Genomic DNA, 19705 nt, shown 5'->3' with positions numbered 1-19705 from the left:
CTGATGTTGGGACCCAGAATCCTTGCATTGTACTCAACGTGTCAAGTTTGCTCAAAGTGGAGCCCGCCTGCCTTTCTGAATGCTGAGATTAGAAATATAATTTAAACTTTAAAAATTTTTCATATTTGTAAAGTAACATTCATTTTTCATAAAACATATTGTTGATCTTTCTGATTTAAGGAAAAGGTATTTCTGGTGGTGGATATATTGTCCACTTAATTTCTCAGTCAGCCGGGGGTGGGTAGTCCTTCTGGCCTTAGCTTAATTACTAACCTTGAAAATTTTTATTGTTTTTAGGGCCTCTGTCTGTTTCAGTATTGTTGCTGTTGTATCATATGATCATGCAGCAAACACCCCTGTAACTACCACCAGGTTAAGGACTAGAACATTGCTGTGTCTGGAAGCTCTCTGCATCCTACCCAATTACAACCCCTTCTCTTCTCCCTTGAGGTAGCCACTGACCTGGCTTTTGTGATAATCATCCCCTCATTTTCTTTACATTTTCCTGAATGACATGTTGTTTAGTTTTACTTGTTTATGAACTTTATTAAGAAATTGGCTCAGGATCATTGTATTCTTTGTGACGTGCTTCTTCTCTACATTGTTCATGAGATTGCCCAATCGTCTGTAGCCTCAGTGCATTCATTCATAGAGTATTCCATGTATTCATTCATAGTTATTAACTGAATATCCTTCTACTACTGATAATTTGGATTGCTGCCATTGGGGAGTTCTTAAAATCAATGCTTCCAATTAACATTGTTCCATGTTTACAGTTGTACGTGCAGCAGGGGTTTATTGTGTGTATACACTTGAAGTGGAATTGCTGTATCGTGAGCTCTGCAGGTGCACACACCTTCATAGGCAGTGCTCAAACTGTTTCATGCACTTTTAACTCCCGCCAGCAGTAATAAAGTACCCACTGCCCCAGTTCTTAGTAGCACTAGGTGGCTGGGTATTGTCAGGCATTCTCATTTTTGCCTGTCTGGTGAGTATGTAATGGTATTCCATTATGGTTTGCATTGGCATTTCCCTGGTGACAATGGAGTTTGAGCACCTTCTCTGATAAACATATTCACCATTTGAGTATGTCCTCTTTTGAAGCATCAGTTTAGGAATGTTGCCATTTTTCTATCAGATTTCCCCGGCCATATTTTTAACATCCTTCCTGCCACAGGCATGCAACTTACATGTGACTAACCTTAGCCTATGTAAAATGAGGCTTCCTAGCAAGCTCCATAGTGGAAAGAAGGCTCCACCTGCCTCCCTGTGCCTGATTTTGCTCACGGAGAAAGACTTGAGTAAAGCCTTGTGGATCTGAATTTGGCCATGTGCCAGCACTGCTGAAATCTGATTGTATTGCAGCTTTTGTCTGTTCTGCTCCTCAGTGGTTCTCACCATTCAGGAAGCCCTTCAGCTCACTGTTCAAAAAATAGTGGGTCTCTGGATTCATCCAAAGTCTACATCGTGTCGCACAGCAGCGGACAACAGGTTCCCGGGTCCATGTCCAAGCCCTACCACAGACAAGGGGCAGTGAACAAATATGTCATCGGCTGGAAGAAATCGGAAGGCAGCCCACCACCCGAGGAGCCAGAAGTGACTGAATGTCCCGGGTAGGGTGGTTGGCTATTCTTCTCTGGGCAGTATTTTTCACTGTGGGGATTGACTAAGCAAACATATTTTCCTCCCGAGGGAAATACATTCTAAAAAAGAATAATGTCGAAACATCTTTCTTAAACTCTTTAAATGTCAATGTTTATATTCCTCTATAAAATTATTCTCTTTTCTTGATTTTTACTTACAAATTGGAAAGAAATCTGTGTTCTTTGCTTTTATATTCAAATCTGCCTGCAATGGAAAAGTCATGGTAACATGCTACTGAATGTGTGAGGATAGATTCTCTATAAATACACAAGGTCAAAGGCAGTTCAAATTCCCACAGACTCCTGTATGTTTCTTAAAGTTGCCGTGTAAGTGACATCCTAACAAAAAAGTATGGTTCTTAATTTTAGCATGACTTCCAATTTTCCTTTTAGATGTTAGGTTTGAGTTGGCAGGGGTCATGTAGGGAAGGATGCTTTGTATCTGTTTGAAAAAGAAAAGATTTTAAAATACTGATAATCCATCTTATAACACTTATGAAAACTAAGCTGATGCCTCTGTGAAGAGACAGGTAAAGAAATCACATTTCAAGAATGCAAAGCAAGGCTGGTTGGGGCTAAGTAACTATTTGCTTATATCGTAAAGAAGCTGAACAGATCCTCATGCTAAATTATCTGTGTGCTTTGCTGTACCTGCCTGCGATAGCATCATCAGGCGTGTGGTGCTGAGCATGGGATGGCTCTTCAGAGAACGCCGCTAGATTGTACGTTTTGCTGGTGAACCAGTGTCACTTTTTTCTCTTAAAAACAATTGTATGATAAATGCCTTCTAAATTAAAAATTCTTTTAGTGCTTAAATTGAACATGGAATCTTTTGTAAAAAAAATCATATCAATCATTGCAAATGACTTATTTAGGAAGGAATTTCATAGTGATAACTAGCCCTTTTTATTATAAATGAAAATGTTAGAATGACACATTGGTATTTCTGTCTAATAAGAGTCTTCTGAGTGCTTCACAGGAATTCATTCCAAGCCTGTTTTAAATTCTATGAAATATTTTTAGAAGCATTTTGTATGTTGCCGTAGTACTATGTTTAGGCAAAGGACTCTCTTGGAAAGTCAGGGAAGTGTGAAAGGAGCCCATTTGGACAGTTTTCATGCAAAAGCCCGGGGTTTATGCATTTTCACACGCGGATTTGATGGCACCAATGTTCAGTGAAAGCGAGGCAGTGTCAGGAATGAGGTGAGAAAGGGGTGTGGTGTCTCTGAGTCACAGTCTGTGCACACTAAAGGAGACTGAGAGCATGTCCCTGCTGGAGCTTCTCACCTGGGGACCTGTGTGGTGTGCAAGGCAAATGGCAGTCCCCATACATGTTCTTGGCAGTAGAAGCTCTTCTGTCCTAACTCACATTTTATGGGGAGGATTTGAGATGATAACTCAAACTGGTTGTCATCACAAGAGGTCATTGCTGGTATTCGAGACCAGGGGTCCTGGTCAGTGTGCCAGCTCAGCCTGGCAGATGTAGCAGGTGTCCCAGGCCCTGCCCAGCAACACAAAATGTTTCTAAGGCAAGACAATCATACAAGACTGCGCTAACTAGATTTGAAGTTTTAGCAAAACAGTGTTTTATCAGATCACTGAAAGATATGCTTAGAAAACAGTCAGACAAGTACAGCTTATTTGCACCATGGAGAATTAGTTAACATTAGTGTCTCATTGTACACCAAAAAGAAATCAGTTGTGCCCTCCAGAAGTTTCACATAGACCAGTTATTTCTCACAATCCTATTGTGGAAGCCCTACTATTAATTTTGTTAATGATATCATCTTACATTTTTAAATAATATAAGCAAAGGAGCAGTTCTGTCTCAGGCTTCTGTGCAGCCATTCATGCTGTTTCCTCTGTCTAAATGCCCCTTGTGAGTTTCTGAGCCTAACCAGCACCCTCCTAAAGGGGTTGTTCTCTGCACTCGCTAGCCCGGTACTTCCTACAGTGAATTCACACTTGATCAGTCATCTCGGCCTGCAAAGCACACACAACACATGCACACCACATGCACACACACGTGGACTTGGGCTCCTGTGCAAGCCTGTGTCCTGCTTACTGCTCTACTCACAGTGACTGGCACAGAGTAAACCCTCGGAACATATTTATGACACATCATTGGATAATATCTTTCAATTACTAGTTTAGCAGAAAAAGCTAGTGATTTTTATTGAAACACATATAAACTAGAACAGCACATTGTAATCATAATTACACATATAATGTTACTATCCATGCATTTTTTTTCCCCTGCATCTTTCCCAAAACACATTCGGACTGGAGCTCTTGAGCACCACCTAACTCACTTCAGGATCAAATGTTGGGGTCTTCTTGGATGCACTCTTCATAAAAGTTACATTGTTTTGTTTTCCTTATGTGGCTCTTGCGCAAAAGCTCTCCAGGGCCTTGGGTTCTTGTTGCAGCTCCCGTTTTCACGTCATGCCATCCCACAAACCAACTAAATCTTCAGTAGTGTTGTAAAAGTTACAAAAAGCTTCTTTTTTTACAGCTACTGTTTGTTCATGTAACTGTAGCTTGTGCTTCAAGAACTGAGAGGTACAGGGAAACCGGTCCTACCTCAGGAACAAAGCAAGAGCCATAGAGGATTTTAGAGAGATCCTTCTTAATTTTGAGCATGTTTGTGTATGTTTCTTCTTCTAGTAATTTCCCAGTGAGCTGTCATAAAATGACAAGATAGCCTAGCTTTTGAAATAGTCATCTCAGAGGCACACAGCAATAACATTCAGGTCATTCTCTAGCTCTCTGCTGTGGGCTATGAATTCCTAGAGTGTTATGTTTCAGATTGTGTGGCAAAGACCGTTTGCCTCCACTGACAGTGCAGCCACTGACTGTTTACTGTGTCCTCAGAAATATTTGGTTGCTCAGATTGTATTTTCAGAGTAAACCTTTTTAGAATGACTCCCCAGTTTTCTCCCTGTAAAGGAGCTGAAAATAATAATTCAGCTTGACACTCTTTTGTTGTCTATAAATAGATTTTTATATACTGATAATTAAGGGAGACAGCTGCTTTATCCAAATAGCTTTGTGAAATTGCTGATAGTAAAACATGCTTAGCACATGACTGAATTGATGACTCTTAAACCCCGGCTCCCTCGGGTGGCTTCCTCTCCATTCCTTGGGTACCATCGGGCTCTGGTTGTCCAGCCGCGAGAGAAAGGCTCTCAATTTCTGAGAAGCACAAGGGCTGCTTCAAAAGGCATATGATAATCTCTGATGAATTATTGAAACTGTGTTTTCTGACACAGATTAGGAATGGGAAAACATAGTCGTATTTTAAAAGTTGGCTGTGTGGTTTTTTTTCATCCTAGGCTTTGGGGATCTGATTTGTTTCTGAATTATTCAGACATCTAACTTTGTAGCTGAGCTCATTTCACAAATGTGAAATGGCATGGGAATTTGGAGCAAATGCAGCAAAAGTGAACTGACTTAAGACCTAAGAATTGTTTGTATGCATTTGTGGTTGTTGAAACTGGCTACTAGGTTTTAATTCCTACCACTACAGGCACTTTACAAACAGGCTTAATTTCCATTCTGATTGTTTTCAACAGGATGTATAGTGAGATGGATGTCATGTCTGCAGCAACTCAGCATCAGACAGTAGTGGGAGATGCCATTGCAGAGACTCAACATGTTCTGTCTAAAGAAGATTTTCTGAAATTGATGCTTCCTGACAGCCCCTTAGTGGAGGAGGGGCGAAGAAAGGTTAGTGACTTATGGAGCTTTGAAGTTACCAGAAATACTTAAAAAAAAAAAAAAGTCTAAAGAAACTCAAGAGTTTCCAGAGTACTCCCACACGCTTCATCGCTCATGACCATACCAACAACCCACTGCACATAGCTGACCGTTGCCAGTTTTGATTCTATCAGTATGTAAAGGGAGCCTGAGAGAGGTTAAGAAGGCTGTTTTTAAAACCTCAGATAGAGCTAAAAGTCAGGCTGGCCTAGCTTCAAATCCTGGCTCCAGCAATGATTAGCTGCATGACTTTATGCAAGTGGCTTGGCCTCTTGACCTCAGTGCTGTCATCTGAAAAAAGGAGATCATAATAATTGAATTGTGAAGTTCAGGGAAGATGAGAAGTAAAGTGTGAAGAGCCTAGTACAGCTCTTGGACATAACTAGTGATCATGAACAGTAGCTGTTAAAATTCACAGCACCTGACTTTTGTTTCAGAGCTCTAGCCTCTGCTCCAAGCTGTCTCTCCTTAAATGTAATCCTGTTCCAGAAGTGGACTGGAGTTAGCACACTGTCTGCTGGGCATTTTAAACAGGGTTGGAACTTGCACGCTGCCATTTAGAGATACGCAGAGATCAGAGGGAAGCCCATGCTTTAATCTTATAAACCAACCCCAAGTTCAATGGCATACCTTCGCCATTCACAATGTAGTATTCCCTAGATAATGTTAGCTTGCTTATTGGCTTTAGTGTCATCATTTTTACAATCTCTTCAACCACTTTGCTAAACAATTCAAAGTATTAAAAAGGACTTAAAGGCAGTTCGGCCCAGTCACTTCTTTCACCAAGTAACTGAGGCCCCAGATGATGAAATGTGAAGTCTTCATAAATATTTGGTACCAGAGTCAGCAACTGAGTCCTTGTCCCTCACTTCTAATCCAGCACTCCTTCTTGTTCATATGAAAAGGGAAAAGGAAATCAGGTATTGCCATACTGGCCATGATCAGGATAAACTGCAGGTCTTTGTGCTTCTGTCTTCCCTATAGTAAAACAATTCTGCAATTAACCTAATTGTGTTTTCAGAACAACACTAATTAGACACTACTGCAAAGCTGCTTTAATCTAATATGCCTGTAATCAAGTTCTGAAGAACCTGCTGGTGGTGTGTGAAGAGGAAATCCCATAAGAACTCCATCGTAACGAGTCTTTTTAAAAAAAATAAAAAACTTAAGTCATGTACATGATACTGTATAAGCTTGGGCGCAAAGGCAGACTGCTGTACGGAGAGTGTAAATAGCTTTTCTTTTTGTAAGGTTGAACTTCTTGACATGTTTTTTTCTTCTAAGACAAATCACCTTCTTTTCATAGTGTAAATTTAACTTTGTAGCTCACATACGTTCCAGTTACCATTCATCAGGTGGAAAGACTTGACAGAATGGAAGGAACACATACAATAGGAATATTTTTAGACTTCTTTCTACATTCATAAATGTAAATAGCCATTTATTTGTTTGATGTGAACATTCTGGCTTTTACTGTTGTTTACCTAAAAGGAATGTGGTTTGGTATGCAAAGAAAGTAATTGAAAATTCACATTTGATTTAACTTTTTTTGAGTATTCGACCACTTGTTTCTTTAGTAAGAATTTTTCCTACCCTATTTGTAATTAAACACAACAATAATTTTAATGGTTCATTTAAGTCTGGTTATGATCCATTACTGTAACTCAGTTTTCAACAATTATACAGACTTTTGCAAGTGATACTTTTAAGTGGACAGTAAGACTTTATTCGACTGCTGCTATTTTTTTGAAATGTGTTTATGTGGCCTAGAAAGCTCCAGTGTTCAAAATTAGTCTTATTATTTAGATTGGATTGAACCTCATATGTAGTTGATTGGTAGAGAAATTGCCTAATACTACAATGTAGTCATTTCAAATTAAAATCAAACCAGTATTAAGTGTGGCTTTGAATAACTATTGCCAGAAATGGCAACCTTATATAATTCCAGGAACTATCACTGCTATAAGGATATGGAGGTTTCATTTAACATTTCAGAGTTAATAAAGCTGTGCATGTCTAATTCATGGTAATATTTCATAGAATGTCAAAGGAGGAAAACATAAAATCTAATAAGTGCACCAAAGCCCTGGTGCATTTCCCTCGATCACCTCCATGCCGCGTTTAGCAATGCTGAGCTAACAGAGAAAACTCAGAGGGTATCACAATACTATGTGAAACCACTGGCCTTGGTCACACAAGCCACATGCATTTGTTTTTTAATGTCTGTTCCCTCCTCTCACCTTGTTTAAACCCTAGTTTTCGTTCTATGGGAACCTGTCTCCAAGGAGGTCGCTTTACCGCACGCTGTCTGATGAAAGCATCTGCAGCAACAGGAGGGGGTCCTCCTTTGGCAGTTCCCGGAGTTCCATGCTTGACCAAGCCCTGCCCAACGACATTCTGTTCAGCACCACCCCACCCTACCACAGCACGCTGCCGCCACGGACCCACCCCGCACCCAGCATGGGGAGCCTGAGAAGTAAGTGATGGGCTGGCTGCTCCCTGGCCAACGCTGAGGGTGGGCTGATCACACAACTCCTGCCTCAGTGGGCTCTGAGGGTGGCATGGTTTGGGAGTTTGTTTTGTTTTAATTAAATATGCATCATTTGGCATTTTTCTTTTAAATAACTTTCAAATATAAAATCCCCAGAGTGGACATTTTGAAAAAGTTAGGTAATGCTACCTATTTGAAAAGAAATTGAGAAACTCGTATTAGATATTTCTGTCAAGTCCAATAGTGACTTCTGTATCATATGTCAGCTATCATATCTGTAAAGGAAAAAAAAAATGTTTAAAGCCTGATTTAATTAAAAAAAAAAAAAAAAAAAAAACCTGATATAAGGAGTTGGGTTTTCAGTGGGCGGCAGCAAGGAGGGATGTCTATTTTTCTATCCTTCGGTTTCTTTGTATAGTTCAGTTCCTGGAGATGGGAAGGAGGCACATGTGCCTCGGGAGACCTGCCTTGTAGACTGGGCTGTACCTGTGGGCGGCTTTGTGTTCCTGTGCAGATAACTTGTGTTCTCTTGTGTCCCCACTTATTTCAATTTACTAGTTACAGGTCAACCTGATGATTTCTAGATGATTTTCCTTCAAATCCTAAAAATCTTTGATTTTTACATAGTGTCAAGTTTTCATTAATGTCACTTTTTCAGGGCACTTTTTTCCTTATGTTAGTCAGCCTGATTTCCTTTATACTTAGTGTGTGTGTTTTAAAAATTGTACAGAGAGAATGGGAATTTAATCAGAAATGTATTCATTGCCAAGTTTTTTTTTCATCACAGAAAACATTATCTTTAGAACCAATTCAAACTTCATTACACATATAGAATTCCGAGGCTAAATGAAATCAAAATTCTAGTAATGTTTCTAATGTTTAACATAATTGGAAATGAACCTTATCTTATAAAATTCTTAATCTATTTCTTTAAGTAACATAATAACCTGCCTGTTATAAAGAGTCCATTTACCTAAATTGAAGAAACCTTTAAACATCTTCTTGACAACCATGTGAAATGTCAGACAGAACTATCCCACTTTCCTAATATTTCTCCTGCTGTTGTCCCGTTTTTGTAAATAGGCAACTTTAATGTCCTCTTAAAAGCTTTCGTAAAACCAACAAAACTTTTCCTGCAAGTGTTATTTCATTTACAGTGTTTGAAGTGTACTTGTGAATTCTCTGTATGTTATGTTGGTCTTAATTCTACCCTTCATTTTTGTTTCCATGTGAAAGGTGTATATATTTTTGTTTTTTTAGCTTCACTTAAAAATATGTATATACTTTTTAGAGCAGTTTTAGGTTGACACCAAAAAGTACAGGGATTTTCCACATACCTCCCCGACACGTTTCCCCTGCTGTCAACAAGCCCCTGCCCTTGCAGAGTGGCAGTAGTACGTGTGTTATAATCGATGAACCTATGTTGCCAGGTCAATATCACCCAAAGGCCCTGGTTTACATTAGGGTTCATCCTTGGTGTTGTGAATTCTGTGGGTTTCTACAAATGTGTAAGATGACATGTATCTGCCATTATAGTATCATTCTGAGTAGTTACACTGCCCAAAAAATCCTCTATGCTCTGCCTTTTCATCCCTCCCTCCCCTCTAGCTCCTGGCAACCACTAATCTTTTTGCCATTTCCATGATTTTACCTTTTCTAGAATGTCATGTAGTTGGAATCTTACAGTATGCAGCCTTTTCAGACTGGCCTCTTCTATTTAGTAATAAGCATTCAGCTTCTTCCATGTCTTTTCATGGCTTGATAGCTCATTTCTTTTTACAGCTGAATAATATTGCATCTTCTAGATGCACTGTAGTTTATCTATTCGTATACTGGAGGACTGTATCCTTTTTTAATGTGTTCAAAGGCACAATTAGGAAACAGTCAAGTTACACTATTCATTCACTGTCCTAGTTGAAAACTGCCTTACTTGTCTTCTTTTTTACTTCTCTAGAAAAAGCACTAAGAGTTTTCCTTGCCATTTGCTGTTCTTTAAAGAAATCTTCTTATTTGGTGATACATCTCCTCCAATAGCTATGCATAAGAAGCTACTCAGAAAAAGTTCTCTAGGCTTGATGGATGAACTAACAAAATGTAAATCAGAAGGCTGGAAGTAATTCGTGTTGATGTCTAATCCCCTAAAAACTTACGATTTTTAACCCCCTGTCCATGGAAAGTTTAAGCTTCCAGAATCTAGTTGTTTGGAGGTCTCTAGTTCCCCAGCCTTCTGACTACCATAGTCGCCTATGTGACTATAACTGCTCCTTGACTTACGATGGGGTCATGACCAGATAAACCCATCATAAGTTGAAAATATTGTAAGTTGACCATGTATATGATCACCTATCCTACTGAACGTCATAGCATTTCCTACCCTACCTAAAACATACTCAGCACACTTGCATTAGCCTCTAATTGGGCAAAATCATCTCACAACACAGTACACCATGCAATATCAGTTATTTACCCATGGAATCTCATGGCTGGCTGGGAGCTCTGGCTCACTGCCACAGTTCGGCATTGTGACAGAGTGTCATACCACATATCACTAGCTAGGGAAAAGTTCAAAATTCAAAATTTGAATTATGATTTCTACCAAGTGTGTATTACTTTTGCACCATTAAGATCTACTCAAGGCAGATTTTAATAATCCTCTTCTTTCTCTGGTTTCTGGCCATTCTGTAGACACTCTCTAAGAAGATATCATCAACCTTTAGGAATAGTTTGACAGTCAAAAACTAGAGCAGCCCAGAAAGCTGAAATGTGAGTGTTAATGCCCAGAAGATGTCTTTGAGTGAGAAATGAGGAATATTTGAAGTTGCCCAGTAGTTTCTCTTAGTTTCTCAGAGAGACATCGCTTCACTTTAAAACTTGGAGCAGAGGTTGGTTCCAGATGGTTTTAAATAGCTGTGTAGATAGAGCTAGGCAGAACACTCAGAAAGCACAGATATTCTTCTTTTAAACTTTAAAACTTAGAGCATTCCTAGGGAAGAGAGAATCTCACCAGGAGAGACTCAATCAGATTTTGTTTATAATTTGCAGGGAGGGTGGCATGGCAAAATGCCAGTAACTGCCCATCTCTTCCTGGTGCATACTGGAAGACCTAATCTCTGTACTTTTTCTACATGTAATTATTATAGTCATGGGCTTCTCATTCAGGTATTTTTAGCTTTTAAAAGTTACAGATTTGAATCTCTCTCAGTCTTTCTTCTCTTGAGACTAAGATCTTAATCTTCATACTTAACAAGCTCCTTTTGGATGTAATTCATGTCATGATTCATCTATATTTCCTGTGAAGTTACTGAAATATGCTGTATCTTTATGTCTTCAACTTGGAGGTATGCAAATATCACCTGATCCAGCAGTTGAAAATATTTCTCAAACTTTTCTGCCTTGCTTTTAGGACCTTCGTTTTTTATCATTGTTAGATTGCAGAAGAAAATTTATTTAAGGGCCCAGATAAGAAACAATGAAAGTGGGCTTTTGAACACAACAGTTCACAGGCCAGATAACCAGTGACATTGGAAAGCAGTCAAGAGTTTCCTTTTCTTCATTGGCAGATAGACACCTGGATTCATTCAGCACAGTCCCAAGCATTGGCAGGCTCACAGGTTTAAAGATAATTTTTTTGTTCTATTTATAGAACAGAGATCAAAACTATCCAGGAATGGTGAAATCTTCCTATGAGAATGGAATAATGAGAATTTTTAGATTTCAAAAATGAAAATACAGAATCTTAGCTTATGTGTGGTTTCAAATCCTGTAGTTCTGACCTATACATATCACAAAGAATGTCCCTTGAAGTTAAAAAGTGGGAGGGTGGGAGAGTTTGGAATAAATAAAATAGTATTTTAGTTGTAATGTAATACTTGTTGCTTCAGACCACATGTGTAGATTTGTTGGTTTGGTGTCGTAGACGATAAGGAGAATCCTTACCAAGGGTGGCATGGCAAGGTGTCCCTCTACCTGCAAACAGAGTTTTAACTATTCAGTATTTGACTAGGCAGTATTATTCAGTGTAATACTTCCTTCTCGTTTTTCAAATGTCCTCAGTGTTCCCTGTAATAAACGTCCATTGGTTTCTGAAAAGTTTAATTGTGAAACCTCAGATATCTGACCACCAGGAAATGCTGTTGGGAGGCTCTTTGGCAATTATAATAATAGCAATAAACTCAGACTCAGTAAAGACAGTTACTGTGATTTCAGGTTTTGAGTAAACAGATGGGAAGCCGCAGATCAGTGTCGCGAGCCAGAGCAGGTGGCAGGTGTTGGTTCTCTGACATTACCCACCTTTCAGAACTCATGAGTCTCCTGAAAGGCTGAGTTAGGTCCACAGGCAACATGGGCAGTGAGAATTATGAGCACAGAGAAGCGTCTTCTTCAGAAGTGAGGTAGGATGGCATCTATCCAACTGTGCCCAAGAAATGCTTTCAGAAAGTGTCCTCCCTTCCCTCCTGTTTTTTAACTCATCCTGAGAACTCCCAGGAGGTATTATGGGTATAAAATAAATTCAGTTACTATTATTTTCTACCCACTAAATGTCTCATCTTACTGACATTAGTATGTGATACCACATGCAACATTGGTTCAGGTTTCCAATCGGAAAAACTCTGTGAGAAACTTTCTATACCAGGAGGTCACCGTGCTCTGTGTGGGGAGCCTGCAAATGTGCCCCACACTTGTGCCACCTACTTTCCTGGGCCGGCACCTGGGAGGCAAGCCAGCCACTCAACTGAAGTGGTCACTGTCTTGTCTTAATTGGCCAGAAGAGCTGTGTGGGCTCCTGAGGCTTGGGAGAGCTGGATTTAAAATAACAGGCTTTGATACCTGAGGCAAGTGGTGCTTTTCCTGTAAAACTGCACAACTGAGGAGACTACAGTTCCAGCCACTGTGGCACCACAAAGCACAGGTGATGAGTTGCTCTTGCTCCTCCAGGTCTGTACTGTGCATATCTTTTTAAAAATTATTTGTTTGTTTGTTTGAGATGGAGTTTATTTATTTGTTTATTTACTTATTTAGTTATTTGAGATGGAATTTCACTCTTGTTGCCCAGGCTGGAGTGCAGTGGCGCTGTCTCGGCTCATTGCAACCTCTACCTCCTGGGTTCAAGCGATTCTTCTGCTTCGGCCTGCCAAGTAGCTGGGATTATAGGTGCATGCCACCCACTGGGCTGATTTTTTGTATTTTTAGTAGAAATGGAGTTTTACCATGTTAGCCAGGCTGGTCTTTAACTCCTGACCTTAGGTGATCCACCTGCCTTGGCCTCCCAAAGTGCTGGGATTACAGGCATGAGCCACCATGCCCAGCCAGTACTGTGCATATCTTAATCCAAACCCCTCTCAGACCAACACCAGCAGTATTCTGTTTGATGACAGGGCTCTTTGAGGATAGAACTTGTGTCTTGCTAGTTATTCTGTCCCTAGGTTCTGATGTAGTACCTAGAATATAGTAGATGCTCAGTAAACATCACCTGGGTGTTGGTGGTAGTGATAAAAGTACTGTAAATAATTTTGGCTAATTTAGAATCTGTGTTAGGCTGTTCTTGCATTGCTGTAAAGAAATACCTGGGGCTGGGTAATTTATTTAAAAAAAAGATTTAATTGGCTTTTGGTTCTTCAGGCTGTTGAGGAAGCATAGTGCTGGCATCAGCTTCTGGTGAGGGCCTCAGGAAGCTACAGTCATGGTGGAAGGTAGAGTGGGGAGCAGGAGTGTCACAAAGCAAGAGAGGGGGCAAGACAGAGTCAAAGGCGAGATGTCACATCCAACCAATCTCATGAGACCTCACTCACCATCACGATGATAGCACCAGGCCATGAGGGATCCACCCATGACTCCAACACCTTCCACCAGGCCCTACCTTCAACACTGGGAATTAGGTTTCAACATGAGATTTAGAGGGGACAACATCCAAAACAAGTCAGAGTCTTGAAGAAACTAAAACAAAAAAAGAATAGTAATTTTCAATGGAAAAGAAACTGTATATGTTTTTCATGTTGATTATTCATGGAGATACATAGATGTCTTTCTTCGTCTAACAAGACTGCCATTAACATAAGGCTCTTCCTGCTTATTGAAAAATGATGGATTTTAGATTTAAATTCACATCTTTTCACAGTTTTTGTTCCTAAACTATGCTCTTCATTAAGAAGCTTGTCATTTGAGTCTCAGCCAAGTGTCCCCTCCTTGGGCAGGCCTCTCCAAACATGCCACCAAGCTTCACAGTCACATCACCCTGTTTTGTTTTCTGCAAAAGGCTTAATCACTCCTTGTATTTTCTTGTTTATTCCTCTATTGTCTTGTCTTTGATGTAAAGCTTCATGAGAGCAGGGCCTTGCCTCTCATACACACTGTTATACCCCCATCACATGGCAGGCAGTGGTCACTTATCAAATACATTGTGGGTAGATTGCCGAGTGGACAGTGCTCCAGATAAACTCTAGAGAAAAGGAAACGTCTAATCTGTGCTAACCTTCTTTGCCAGTTCTGCAGTGTCAGATAGAAGTCCTATTCCCCACTGGAGAAGAGGGGACAATATTTTGTAATAAAGAAAAAAATGTCACCAGCAAATGTCCTTTGCTTCTTCTCCCTGCTTCACCAGCTATACAGATTAAAAGTGGTGAGTGGTTGCCCGGGCTTGTTTTTGGTTGTGAAATGTACACCCCGAGACCATCTCAGATTCGAAAGCCATCAGTGCCACTTACTGTGTGGTCTCTGCGTGCCTTGCGTAGGGGCAGCAGGCAGAGACCCTCAGAGCTGGTTGGTCAGGCTGCTCTGTGGACAGCTAGGCCCACTCACTCATGTACTCTGTGACGCCAAGCTTCAGGTTTGTGCCTTGGCACAATTATGAATGGCCACATATCAGGAACTTTAGAGGTGCTTGGGAATTGTCAAAGCTTTTAATTATTTAACCCAAGACTGTCAGGGAACCACTGTATTGAGTATTTGGGAGAGATGGCTCTTTGAGCACACAGTTGCAGCAGGGACAAGGGGAGAGGGAAGCAAGGGACATTCATATCCCAGCTTGTGAGTCAGGGGACTGGCCACCGTCCCATCTGTTCTCCATCCATTTTACCCCTCTTGTCTACTGTGTTATTTTTCTCTTTTCCCGTCTCCTGTTGTCGCCAAGTAAGGATCTTGTGTAGTGGTCTTAGGGGAAAAATGTAGATAGCACTTAGAATGTGCGTTAGGTTTGATTTTAGCCTTCAAGAATGCCAGAAGTTGCAGTGAATGATTGTTTCTTTATAAACACAAAGAATATTCACAAGTTGTCATTTCTTAGTAAAACATGATTAACAAAATGTACTTTCTGTAGAAATGTTCATATATCTGAATAAAATTCCATTCCGCTCCCTGATGCTTCCGCTCTGATGAGGGAAGGAGTGAGGACAGGGCTGCAGTGGGCCCAGATTCCAGCCTGCCTGACCTCCGCAGCCCTCACAGAGCTATGCTGCTCTTGCACCGTTTCCCAAAGAGCTCAGCCATGTGGAAATCAGTGACAAAAGTAATTGCTGCCTCCAAATATAATTTCTTTACACTCGGTGCAAAAAACCTGCCTTGAGCAAGCAGCATATGAGTTGGAGAGAGAGAAGGAAGTGGTTTTTTAAGTAAAGGAAGATCCCTGGGCCTCTTTACCTTTCTGCTTGAGGGTTGAATCCTAAGCCACTGAGACGGACCTGACAGCCAGGTCAGCCCAGCCTTTGCTCAGCAGGGACAAGGATGCTCCTGGGAAACAGTGAGTGCTGGGTGCCCTCCTTCCCACCTCCCACTCCTGTTTGCTGCCTCCCGCCTCTGCTGGTTAACGTCTTGGCAAGGACAAGCATATCACACACAGAACAAGGAAAAACCAGTGTTGTTTCAAAGAAGAGCACATGGTGAAGGGGGTTGTTGAAACAATGTGGACGATACGTTCATTACTAGGTTCCCTTCAGAATAGAGGCAGGGAACAATTAGGTAGACTATTACCCCAACTTCTAAAGGTGGTAGGTAGCATGGAAAATTGGTGTAGCTGTAACTGTTAGAGATCCGCTAAGAGCTGCATTTGTCAAGAGTCTCAAAAGTCTGTTGATCTCCTTCAAGGCCAAATTTACTAACCTATCTGTCTTAGTCCAGATGCCAGTATTTCACACCTACCTAAAAGGATGTGGGAATAAAAATTACAGGTGCATTTGGTTAATTATGCCCCTTACTTGACATAATTGCAGGCTCAGACAGCCAGGTGGTCATTATTTTGATTGGTCTAATTAGTCAGATGTGTTCACATGCAGCTGCATGCAGTATCCTGGGCAGGTTCAGAAAAGGCACATTAAAGAAAGTCCAGTTGAAGCCTTTTTAGAGCTTGTCCTCAGATGCATAATAAGTTCTTAACAACTAGTATTATTAATGACATCAGCACTTAAAGTACCTTGATGAGAGTTTACGGAGAAAAAGAAAGGGAGAAAGTCCATTCATAGCCAAAGGAAAGCTACCCAACATTGAATACAGGACGGGTGAGTGGTTTCTGGTGTAGCCATTGATAAACCATCTTACTAAGTCAGAAAAGTAGTCCAACCACTATGTTTGTGCTTCATGTATAAAATAGCATCCTCAAACTCCTCTATTAATAAAAACAAAGTGTTATTACGTTTTTATAATTTGAAGCATCACAAGTTTGTGGTGCCCAGCTTAGATGTGTTCCTCAGTAAGCTTTTTAAATCAGAATAGAGATTGCTCCAATACTTCTTACGGCAACGTAAACACTGCAACACTTTTAAAAAGAGTAAAGACTCCCCTGAAGAAAATGAGAATTTATCCTTCAGTACTCAGCCCTGGAGGTACTCAAAAGAAAGCTGTACTTTTGAGTACTCCCAAAAGAAAAACCGTGAAATTATAATAGTGTACAAAGGCGTGATTCTAATCTCCCCACAGTCCTTGTGCTTACATGCTGGCTGGCGTCTCACTAGTGCAGACTCAGCTGCTTTTACAGACCTCCATTTTTCCTGCTGTATGCCTTTTGGGCAACTGCAGCTTCATGTTTTCTTTTTTCCATTAAGACCAGGAAACATTTTCTTGGCCACTTTGTGACTGGATGGTGGTGCCTGTGCTGACTGACAGACTCTGGGAGGGGACAGAATTGCTTGTGCTCGACTGACTGACTGACTGATTGACTGACTTGGAGGGGGCAGTGGTGCCCATATTCTGACTGAATGACTCTGGGAGGGACAGTGGTGCCCATGTTCTGACTGACTGACTGACTCTGGGAGGGGCAGTGGTGCCCAGGCTGTGCCTGACTGACTGACTCTCTGGTTTTATTTCTGTTTAGATGAGATCTGGTTCTCCGATGGGTCCTTATCAGATAAGTCCAAGTGCACAGATCCTGGCCTGATGCCCCTCCCGGACACAGCCACAGGGTTAGATTGGACCCACCTCGTGGATGCTGCACGAGCATTTGAAGGTAAAGACTCACCAGCCACTGGCCTCACCCCTTACCCCAGAGTGCGATCCTGCAGGGCCTGTGCGGCATCTTAGGGGAACATGTCTGTCCTGCATCGTCTGGTCAGAGTTTTGAATGCCTTGCCCTGTTGAATGATGAAAACAAGCAAGGGCAGACTTGGGCTATGACTAGGAACATTTCCTAAGGGAGACCATGTCATTTAGTAAAAGGAGCACTAGGCAAGAAGTCCCAAAACCTGAATTCTAGTTCAGGCACCAACTGGGTGGGACTTCTGTTTTCTTATCTGAAAAGTAGAGGTGATTGTATAGGGGGCACCTGTGTCTTTCCTCACAGGGTATGTTGTCGGGGAGACATTTAGGAGGCGGGAGCTGCTGGGCTTAGCAGGACGAGCACAGGCTGAGGAGTCTGGTCACTTGGTGTAAACACAGACTCCGGTGTGATCGGCTTGACCCATGCAAGTGTCTCTGTCAGGGCCTCGGCCATTTCCTCTAAAAATGTGGGTTGGTGAGGGTAGGTGGGCTAGCCAGGCTCCAGGGGCCATCCAGCTGCCACACTGTCTTCTGTCATTTTTGGTGTTGTGAATATTATAATGTTGAGGCTACCTCCTTTAGGAACACCTTTGTCCAGCTCGCAGAGGAAGGTAGACAAAACAAGGAAGATGCTTGCTTCACCTGCATCCTCCAGACCTCATGGTGATACCACGTAAACCCGTGGCCCTTGGGATCGTGACTTTTATGACTTTTTGCCTGTTAGCGTTCCTGAGCTAGACTTTTATGACTGTTTAACTCGGTGAATGTTAAATAGTAATTCTTTGGGACATGTGTTGAATTAATTTGGTCTTCAGTCTTCTCATCTATAAGGTGAAGAACCAAAGAACCTGTAAAGAAGGCATCATCTAGTCCTAAACCTCTAGTTCTGTGGTTTTGTTGTCAGCAAATATTTCTAAGTTGAAGTAAGAATGTAGGTGGTAGTTGGCCCAGAGGGGAGAATTTATGATGTGGAAATTCTCCCTAGCTACTGCCCTCAGATACATGAATGCCTAAATTAAACAGAAAATAACATAGTATTCTATTTGCCAAAGGAGACGACTTTGGTTATCTGACCTTTAACATTGATAGATAAGATAATGTGGAAGGAGTTAATGCTGTGTTTACTTTTTGATGCTACTCCATGGGGTGGCATGTCATGAAAATTCAGTTGAGAATGTACACCCCCTTTGGCTAATCAGATTCTCTCATATCAGTGTTGCCTCGGGTAGCATCCCAGTGACCTGTTCCACTGTCCCGTGAGTTGCATGGTGGTGACGAGCGTGATCAATCTCCTTGGCGCTTTAAAGAGAAATGTCTTGAGGTAGATAACCCAGTTGCCCTCCTTGTGACTTTATCTTTCTATACCTGTTCTCAAGGCCATTTCTGAGGTAGAGTAAACATTATAAAGAAAAGATGATCCAAAACATGTCCATGTGCTTGTTTATATCATTGTTAGGAACTAACAAAGGCAGTTCAAAATGCATATTGCCTTAGACTAGTCTGGAATAATGCTGTGCCCATACTTCAGTCAGTTCATCTGAAAACAGGCTTGGAAAATGGAATTTACCTGTCTATTGGATTGCGATCCCATGATCCCTATAAAATCCAATAGTGTAATTGATCCCTGGCAGACTTGTTTCTCCCACATTGATCTACCTCATTTATGCTACACATTTCAGTATGTTCACCTTCATTTAAGGGTTAAAGTTGACTTTGGATATGAGTTTAAGAATTTAGATTTTACTGTACCACTTCAGAAGAGAGCAGAGGCACCAAATTAAGCTGTCAAATCATGACTACTTAAGTATGTTTAAACTCTGTTAGTGCAAGGACCATGCTAAATGGTATGGTTGTGGGTGAGAGCCAGGCATTCTGTGCACAAGGACTCAGTATGCTGCCTCCAAAAGGGAGGCATGTTTCCAGACCACATTGCTGACCATAAGTCAGTGGTAATAGAATTAAGTAAGAAAAACAGAAGCAAAACAAAAAAAAACTGACCATTTAGAAAGTTTTAAATGTAATTCTAATAATAATTCTTCTGGGAAGAATTAATATGATGAGCAATTTTTTTTAGGATTATGAAAAAGATGCTACCTAAGTCTGGACTACACCCAGAGAAAGTGTAGTTTTAAAGAAAAATATATTTCCCAAACATGTATTTCAGTGAAAAAAAGGGGAAATTAACTAATTTAACTGTACTTCAAAAAGAATCCACAAAAACTGTGAAAGAAAAACACACAAGGAAAGCAAAGGAATGAAATAAGTTGTAAAAAAAAAAAAAAAAAAAAAAAAAAAAAAAAAAAAAAAAAAAAAAAAAAAAAAAAAAAATTTAAAAAAAAAAAAAAAAAAAAAA

The 19705-nt window shown here is 40.7% G+C and overlaps 1 protein-coding gene across 3 annotated transcripts in view; it reads left to right on the top strand.

Annotated features, from left to right (window-relative positions):
• SIPA1L2 (signal induced proliferation associated 1 like 2) overlaps positions 1-19705 on the top strand; it is a 230429-nt gene that overhangs the window by 197511 nt on the left and 13213 nt on the right. For all 3 annotated transcript variants that reach the window (XM_037737792.1, XM_017526547.2, XM_017526549.2), the window contains exons 15-18: positions 1389-1613; positions 5219-5372; positions 7659-7878; positions 17192-17323. In XM_037737792.1, coding sequence (XP_037593720.1) covers positions 1389-1613; positions 5219-5372; positions 7659-7878; positions 17192-17323 — 731 coding nt within the window. The remainder of the gene's footprint in view (positions 1-1388; positions 1614-5218; positions 5373-7658; positions 7879-17191; positions 17324-19705) is intronic.

The sequence above is a fragment of the Cebus imitator genome, unplaced genomic scaffold (assembly GCF_001604975.1).
Source record: "Cebus imitator isolate Cc_AM_T3 unplaced genomic scaffold, Cebus_imitator-1.0 Scaffold42, whole genome shotgun sequence".
In the NCBI taxonomy this organism is placed as follows: Eukaryota; Metazoa; Chordata; class Mammalia; order Primates; family Cebidae; genus Cebus; species Cebus imitator.
The sequence above is the reverse complement of the archived record's forward strand: the minus strand, read 5'-3'. Positions and strand labels throughout refer to the sequence as shown.